The following is an 8,821-nucleotide window of genomic DNA, read 5'->3' on the forward strand; positions in this document are numbered from 1 at the left end:
ATTATTGTCAACTAAACCAGTTGCTCTCTTTGGTATTCTGATCCTGGATAAGACAAATTTGAAATAAATATAGCTTCATAACTGAGAATAAAAGCTAGTTTAGAAATAGAAGTTAAGTTATATGCAATATGTTTTGCCTTATGGAACTAAATGCACCAACCATAAGACCACCACGTTGTTGAATATTTTCCATACTTGATTTAAAGAATCATCTTTAGCAGGTTCTGTAGTAATTCAACCTTATTCTATGGTCCTTAAGGCAATAATAATATATATGCTCCATGAATGATAGTTGTAATCAAGACAAGAAAAATAAATAATCTGACAGTTTTCATTAGGATGTAGATAAAGATAATTATGTAAGGAAAAAAAGATAAGAAACAACAAACAAAGAAGAAGAGAGAGAGGACAAGAACAAAAATCAAACACGAAATAGAATCATAGACATGCAACATATCTCTTTTAGAGAACTCTAATAAAACATAAGGGACCTTATGCAGTTATTGTAGTTCCAATATATTCATGAATGTATTTTTCAAACAATAAAAAAAACTTGAGAAACATGCAAAAGAAAACACCAAAAGAACATAAGAAAAGCAAGACTAAAAATGAAAAAAAAAATGAATCTTATTAAAAGTGAAACTCTGAAAGATACAATGCAGAGCCAATAAGTCTGCTACATATTATAGAAAAATTAAAAACAGAAAAATAAAAAATACACTTAAATAATTTTTTTTAATAAAAAATATTAATTATTAATATTTTAAGTAGTAGAGAAATCGAATCTATAATCTCTTTCGTCCTCTTTTCTAAATTCATTATATTAACTGTTTTAGTGGAAAATTTGAATTCACAATCCACTCACCCTCTTTTAAACATTGTCTATAAACGTAAATAATCGTCTTAAAAATAACTATAGAAATTATCAATACATTAAGTGAGAGGAGAAAAGGNTAAATAATCGTCTTAAAAATAACCATAGAAATTATCAATACATTAAGTGAGAGGAGAAAAGGCTAAATAATCGTCTTAAAAATAACCATAGAAATTATCAATACATTAAGTGAGAGGAGAAAAGGCTAAACGCATCCTGTGGAAAATAACTTTTCTGCCGAATTTTAAAAATCAAAACTCTAATTTTTATTAATTTAATTATTAATTAATTTGAGAATTATAATTTTTTTTATCAACTCTTCTATAAAACAACAATCTATACCATACTTTTTACTATTTAGTAGCTTTTCACTAAATATCTTTATCATAAAAGTATACCCTTTTACTAACAGGACATTTTTTTTTATAGAAGTATGATGAAGTTTACCAATAAAGATGATCAACTTAATGTAAAAACAAAATTTTAAAAGTCATAACATTATTATTGGGATTTTTTTAAAAATATTATTATTGTAGGAATGACAATCTGATGATTAAAGAATTACAAAATAAGCGTGAAAAAGTTAAAAGTAATACACCGCATAATGTTATTATAATTTCTATTAAAATATTATTATTGTGAGATAAGAACAAATTATCATATTAAAAAATTATGAAAATTTTAAAAATTTAGTGAGATTTCTGTTAAAAATGTTATTATTCAGACAATAACACAATATTAAAGATTCATACAAAAAAGTATGCAAATTTCCAAATCACAAAAAAAAAATTAAGTATTAAGGAAAGGGAGATAATGAAAACACCAAAAAAATAAGGAACTGAGAAAAATTTAGGGTAATTAACTATTAAATGACTTTATAATCTAAATTGTTGGATACTTTTAAAGTGATTGATTTTATTTTTATGGGCAATTGTTACTTCCCATGCTCCCTTCCAAACCTTTCATACTAGTTTCATAAGTCTCAAATGTTATGGGGGAGGGATGAATCAACAACCTCTCCCACTCTCTCTTCCAACTTTACTACTAAGTTATCTTATAACTCCTTGTTTAAAGTGTATATTGAGTTAGAATGACAAATAAACAAGTCTTATTGGTATTGTTAGAACTTGCCCCAGTTTTAACAGAAAATCTTCACATTAACTCAACATAGGTATAAGTATGGATAATATTTAACTTTTTTAATTCAATATGTAGATGAAAATGGAAATATATATATATATATATATATATATATATATATATATATATATATATATATATATATGACTTATCAAGTTAAGGATGATTATGTTGAACCTAAGCAAGATCATTATCATTTGGGTTATAATTGGACGAGTACTAACATAAAGTTTTTATAAAATTTATAAATTCAAATTTATGATATTATGGTAGATTAATTACATTCATTGCATATTTATTAGTAATATTGACTGAGACTTCTACATGTAACTCTCCAGTTTGACCCGAAGATAGAGGTGAAATAAAATAAAAACATTGACCTTTGCTTAAGTTTGAAGACTCTATTAAAGAGGATTAAATAATTTTTGTCTTATATTCAAATGATGTATAAGTAAATTAAATATTTTGTCTTATATTTAAATATTTATGCTCCTTTTTAATATTTTTTTGGTAACATTCAAATGATGTCATAAATTAAATATTTTTTGTCTTATATTTGAATATTTATACTCCTTTTTAATATTCTTTTGGTAATATTCAAATGATGTCAGTAAATTAAATATTTTTTGTCTTACTTTTGAATATTTATACTCATTTTTAATATTTTTTGGTAACATTCAAATGATGTTAGTAAATTAAATATTTTTTGTCTTATTTTTTAATATTTATACTCCTTTTTAATGTTTTTTTTTGTAACATTCAAATGGTTTCAGTAAATTAAATATTTTTTGTCTTGTATTTGAATATTTATACTCCTTTTTAATATTTTAATTTTTTATTTATTTTTTCACGTAAAAATGTTTAACTCTGTTCAATACCATAAATCCTTCTTTTACTAAGAAATTTCATTAGAATTTAAAGAATATGAGGGTAAAGAACATTTAAAATGTTATTAAATTTGATTCTTTCTTTTGTAATGTTTTCAAAAATATTTTTAAACTTTATAAGCTTTCTTTCATTAGCTTTGCAAATTTATTAAATGCTTTGGTTTCATAAAATTTTATTTGGTACTCTAATATGAAATATATATCATTATAATTTTTTTCTAAATATTTGATATTGGAAAACGGAGAATAAATCTTTTTGACACGAAATATTTGATAATTTTGTTTCCTTTGTAATAATTTTTTATTATTTTATAAAAATTAATTAATTAATATTTAAATGGTAAGAAAGTAGCTATGAGTACGGACACAAATACCACCTAGTGGGATGAGGAAACAAAAATTTCATAGTCATTGAATTTAGGTATGAGGATGAATTTTTGTCATTGGGGATATTATGTATGAGAGAACCAAACTTGTCCGTGTCATCCCTATTAATGAGCATTATAATATTTTTGAGATAAGAATAGATGATGTGCATTTAATATATGATTAATATTTGAACTGCCAATTAATTAAAACATTTACTTAGACCCTTGGATAACTTACTAGACATTAAACCATTGACACTCTACACTCCAAAACAATTAATTATCAAATTTTATAAAAGTTAATGCATATTCTCTCATAAATCATTGACGTAAAGTTGTCGAAATATATACTTTATTTTTGAAATTTACTAATTTTTAAAAGAATTACAAAATTAAATATTTCATCTTTTAAAAAAATAACATTTTATGATATGATTTCGATTATCTTTTAAGATTTAATGTTGTCTAAGATAATAAATATTTTTGTGGTTTCAAATAGAAAATAAAATATTGTTATCATATAAATATACTTATCTTATAGAATTAATTTTGTAACAACATAATATAATAAAATATTTTATATTATGTAAATATAACATAATGTATAATACAATAATAAAATAAGACAATTGCAAATATTACAATTGATCAATTTAGGCTCACTCTACTTCTGGCCTGCTAAATTCGAGTCAGGTCGGATTAGCCTGATATCAGAAAACGGATTAATTGAAAGATGGAACTTGTCGCGCCATTGGGTGGACGAGCGGAATAGTAGGCTAGCCTGCCATTTCTTCATCATCAATCTCTAGCTCGCCTATGTTTTTTTCTTCTTTATCATCATCAACTTTTATCTTTTCCATCATATTCCCACCCTTATACATGATAGGCAGGCATGTATACACAAAAATGGTAAAGGTACGAGATCCATAATCTTCATCGCTCACGCCATAAAAACTCCGATCCGCAAAAGATTCCAATCCAGCTAGAATTCTCAATCTACAAAAATCATTACAAACACAATTCTCAATCTACAAAATCAACACATCAAAAAACCAACTTCGAAAACGATGGTGCAAAGAAGAGAAACGAACCAAAGTAAAATCCAAAATTAGGAAGCACAAATTAGAACAAAAGAATAGAAGAAGAAAAACGAACCTATCTCAGGTGAGTTTCGCCACCGTATGGATCACCTTCGCAGCTGTGGAGACTCCTTGTTGAGGAGTCTCAAAAAGAAGAAGCTTAGCAAAATGAATAAAAAGAGAGAAACGAAATTGAAAAATAGAAACAAACATGGGTGACCTATGCCGTCGTGGATGAGCTCAGTCGTTGAGGAGTCTTGCCGTTGAGTCTCAAAGTGAGAAGATGAATGTTGTTTTGTACCACGCGATGGCTCCAAATATTTTACAATTCTCAAATATGATAGCACCCCAGATATTATAGAATAGATTAAAAAAAAAAAACTTAAATTCAAAAGATAGTAAACTTAATTCAGTCCAAAAACATAAATTTATAAAACTAAAATCCTTGACACCCATAATAATCTAAAGTCTAATAATCCAGACAAAATAAATAAAGTCTTGTTGGAACCTTAAAATTGTCTCAAAATATATCTAAAACTGAAAATAATATCACTTTTGTTGATCACCAACTTCTTCAGAACCTTCTACTGCATCATGAAGCACCTTCATTGCCTCGAACACCTTTATCTTCAAATCCTCTGGAGATTCAATAAGATGAATCACTTCAGATTGATCCATTTCCAGCAACATTCCTGTGACTTTTGCAGTCTGATTACTTGGAGTAATACGTTCCACCAGTGGATATAAATGTTCACCCAGCATCTACAAGTATTAAAGTTTACAATTATTTCTGAATTATTACATACAAAATCAATTACATAAAATCATAAATATATATAATTTACCCTATGTTGATCCTCCGGACTAGCAGAAGCCAAAGCCGAAGCAAGTGTAGTAGCAGAAGGCTTGACATCAAGGATGTCATCAAGAGGAGAAGAAATGTCAGCTGGACCCACCAGATTATAGGGCACAACATACTTATTTAGGCCATTTGGACCAGTTGGTGGTATTGGAAGTGAATGGTTGAGAGTTACCTATTTTCAAAATTTCAAATTTATCAGTATGTATAATATTTTGTATGAAGAAGAATACAACTATAGTATTATGATCACCTGGTTATTTCCCACACTTCGTGTAGTAGGACCCATCCTTTGTCCAGGAGAACCCTGTCTCTGAAAGTGGTATGGCATAATGAAATTTGGAGCAACCCCACGCAGGCTTTGAGGCAAGACATGAGGTTGAAACCCAAAGCTTGTTGCCTGAGGTGAGACAAACCCAGCTGTTCCTGGACCATAATAAGCTTGATGATATCCAGCAAGACCAGCAGCAATTTGCATATGTGAAAACTTGGCCTGGATACAGTAAAAGAATATATATTATAAAAGGCTAAAACAACATTCATACAAAATTTAAAAACAAGCACACAAAATCACCTGTAAATTAGCCTTCCTTTCTTCCTTTCGCTGGGCTACTGCAACATAAAGAGGCTTTTGTCCAATTAACTTCCCATTCATTTCTTTCAACTGCAAATAAGTAAAATAAATAAATAAAAAAGTAACAAAATAGATAAATATAGTGATTATTATCACAATCTACTATTCTATATATATAAAGATTAAGAAAATATATATAATGTTATTATGTCAATCTTATATATATAAATAAAAACTTACGGCTCTAGCGGCTTCCTCCGGAGTAGAGAATGCAACAAAACCACAACCTTTGCTACGACCAAGAGCGTCAATCATTACCTGTACAAAATATTGTATTAGAGAAGAAGTAATTTTACACATTTCATAAAGAATAAACCAATATATTACTAACAAACTGTACCTTGCAAGATGTTGTTGTTCCAAACTTAGAAAAAATCTCTTTCAATTTTTCATCATTAAAACTGTCATCAAAGTTTTTCAGATACAAGTTAGCACCTTGAAGTTTATCAAATTTATTTCTTTTTTCCTGTTCAAATTTAGCTTTCAACCCTGCCTCTCTTTCTGCCTTCCTCTGAGCTCTCCCTACATATAGAACCTTGTCATCGTTGATGGTTGTTCCATTTAACTTTTCAACAGCAGTAGCGGCTGAATCTGGACTTTCAAAATTCACAAAACCAAAACATCTGGACTTCCCCTCTTCGTCTTTCATGACCACAGCACTGGTTATAGTACCATAGGTATTGAAGAGTTGCTTAAGGTCTTCATCAGTGTATGTTTCAGAAAAGTTTTTCACATACACATTGGTGAACTTTGGTGATCCATCATTCCCTGGAGCCCTTTCCTGACGCCGAACAAAAAGCCCAACATAGACCTTCTTATCATTTATTAACATGCCGTTCAATTTCTTGATAGCACTCTGGGCAGATTCGTCATTGTCAAAGTGCACAAATCCATACCCTTTTGATTGACCATTCTCATCAACAGCTACCTTACTAGATAGCACAGTTCCAAAGGCAACAAAAGTGTCATACAGTGCCTTGTTATCTATTGATGCATCAAGATTCTTAACGAACACATTTGCAAGTCCGCTTTTCCTGATGCTGGGATCACGCTGAGAAAACATAATCCGAATGGGTTTTCCATTCAGAGGAGTGAAGTTCAAATGTTCCATGGCAATAGCAGCTGCAACATAAATTTAATTATGCAGATCAAGCACGTACATATGTTGTGCAAAAATGTACAACTTCATTCCACATCCACACCATAAAAACAAAATTCACTTAAAATACTATGTAGTGCACATGATCCTTTTCATTTTTATGTAATTAAATATTCATCCAACATATATGTAGATCAACACCAGATCTAAGCTTTGACACACAAAAAAATGTCTAGATCAAAATAATAGACAAAAAAAACCAGTCTAAATCAAAATAATCGACTGTTAACCAAATAATAATGATAATACACAAACATTAACTGAGAATGTCTTTTTTTAAAATCTCCCTCAATCCCAGCACATATGATAATGAAATCCAGTACTTTCATAGAAAAAAGAAATAAAAAGTAATAGCACTAAACACAATTAGGAACACCACTCACCTATCACCCTGACAGAAGACGAGATCAAAATAATCAAAATTAAAAAGGGAAACATTTGATCCCAAAAGAAAAGTAATAAATAAAAATAAGTATGTTTTTCTTTTCTCCCAATTCAAATTCAACACAACCATATAGACAAGTATATTCAAATCAAGACTTCAATTAAAAATAATTAAGAGAATTGTAAATCAAAATAATCAAATACAGAAAAAGAAAAGAAATAATACTAACAAAAAAAAAATTATTAAACAATTAACTCAGGAAAAGCTTTTCCTTTTCAATCCAGTTCTAAGAAAAACCAAAATCCAAGACTCCATCCAAGAGATAAGCTATAATCAAATCCACAACTTCAATCAAAAAAATAACAAATAATCGTATACACAACATAATTAAAAAAAAAAACAGTTATAGCCATGACAGTAGACCACTCTAAATCAAAATAATCAATGCAGAACACAAGTAGACACCAAAATAAAAAAATAATTAAAAAAAAAAATATCTCAGGATTTTGTTTAATCCTTTCATTTAGTTCTAAAAACAATAACGCAACTGTTTCAACAACAACAACAGATGCATTATAATCACATTCAAGATTTGAATAAAAAATAATGAAGTAAATAAATGGGAAAGGACGATAAAACAAACCATCATGATTATTGGCAAAATTGACATAAGCATAGCCGAGGGAGGTTCGCTTAGTCTGATCCCTGCAAACCCTAATCGAAACCACTTGAGCCACTTGGCTGAACAGATCAAACAACTGACTCTCTATCACATTGACGTCGAGATCCCCGACATACAGAGAGGCATTTCCGAATTGCGCACCATTCAACGCTGTGGCTGTAACCACCATAGGAGCAGAAATCGCCGCCATTGTTTTTCTGCAAAAATTGAATCCTTCTTGAAACACACCAAAATTCCACACTGAAATCAAAGCAACAGTATAAAGTGTGTCTCTAGAAAATAGAAATCAAATGAGAGAATTAGAATAGACAGAAGAACAAATGAGAGAATCGGAAGAGAGAGAGTTTTACCGGAGAAGGAGACTAAGAATTTTTTTTTGTTTTGATTTTACAGTATTGCTCCCTGCCTAGGGAACACGAGTGCCAAGGGTATGCTCAGTGTTGGTGTGAGATTCTGAGAAACATGCGTGGGCTTTATATACATATTGTGGAAACCTCGTTTTGTTTAGGTTTTCGTTGAATCGTGTTGTTTTGGCTACGTGCCGTCACAAATCATAAAGCAGCACGTGCAGCCACGAATCATAAGGAGGCACGTGCCATGTTTTTTTTTTGCTGTTTATTACACACGTTTTGATGTTGATGTGAGGTTGAATTTGATGTTGAAGTAGGTCACATTCACACTTCTTTTTAGGACAGTGTATTTTCTGATAGAGTTAAGGAACAGAGATGTCTAAATTTTAGAAAAACGACACGTC

At 29.5% G+C, this 8,821-nt stretch overlaps 1 protein-coding gene across 1 annotated transcript; it reads right to left on the minus strand.

Moving 5' to 3' along the window:
- Window positions 1–3,939: 3,939 nt before the first annotated feature.
- LOC106758781 (polyadenylate-binding protein 3-like) lies at window positions 3,940–8,498 on the minus strand. The gene is made up of 9 exons (XM_022778684.1): window positions 8,418–8,498; window positions 8,029–8,307; window positions 6,182–6,963; window positions 6,022–6,099; window positions 5,782–5,871; window positions 5,461–5,700; window positions 5,194–5,382; window positions 4,425–5,110; window positions 3,940–4,265 (listed from the first exon to the last, which is right to left on the minus strand). The coding sequence occupies exons 2-8, from the start codon at window positions 8,255–8,257 to the stop codon at window positions 4,898–4,900; spliced, it is 1,821 nt and encodes a 606-aa protein (XP_022634405.1). The 5' UTR covers window positions 8,258–8,307; window positions 8,418–8,498; the 3' UTR covers window positions 3,940–4,265; window positions 4,425–4,897.
- Between the last annotated feature and the right edge of the window lie 323 nt (window positions 8,499–8,821).

The sequence above is a fragment of the Vigna radiata genome, chromosome 1, assembly GCF_000741045.1.
Source record: "Vigna radiata var. radiata cultivar VC1973A chromosome 1, Vradiata_ver6, whole genome shotgun sequence".
Taxonomy (NCBI): domain Eukaryota; kingdom Viridiplantae; phylum Streptophyta; class Magnoliopsida; order Fabales; family Fabaceae; genus Vigna; species Vigna radiata.

What these genes read in the sequence shown, in the direction of transcription:
- LOC106758781 (XM_022778684.1), bottom strand. Translation starts at nt 8,257, where the DNA reads ATGGCGGCGATTTCTGCTCCTATGGTGGTTACAGCCACAGCGTTGAAT. An exon ending in AAAGGAAGGCTAATTTACAG is followed by an intron (nt 5,701 to 5,781) that starts GTGATTTTGTGT and finishes TACTGTATCCAG; the next exon opens with GCCAAGTTTTCACATATGCA. An exon ending in GAAGTGTGGGAAATAACCAG is followed by an intron (nt 5,383 to 5,460) that starts GTGATCATAATA and finishes TTTTGAAAATAG; the next exon opens with GTAACTCTCAACCATTCACT.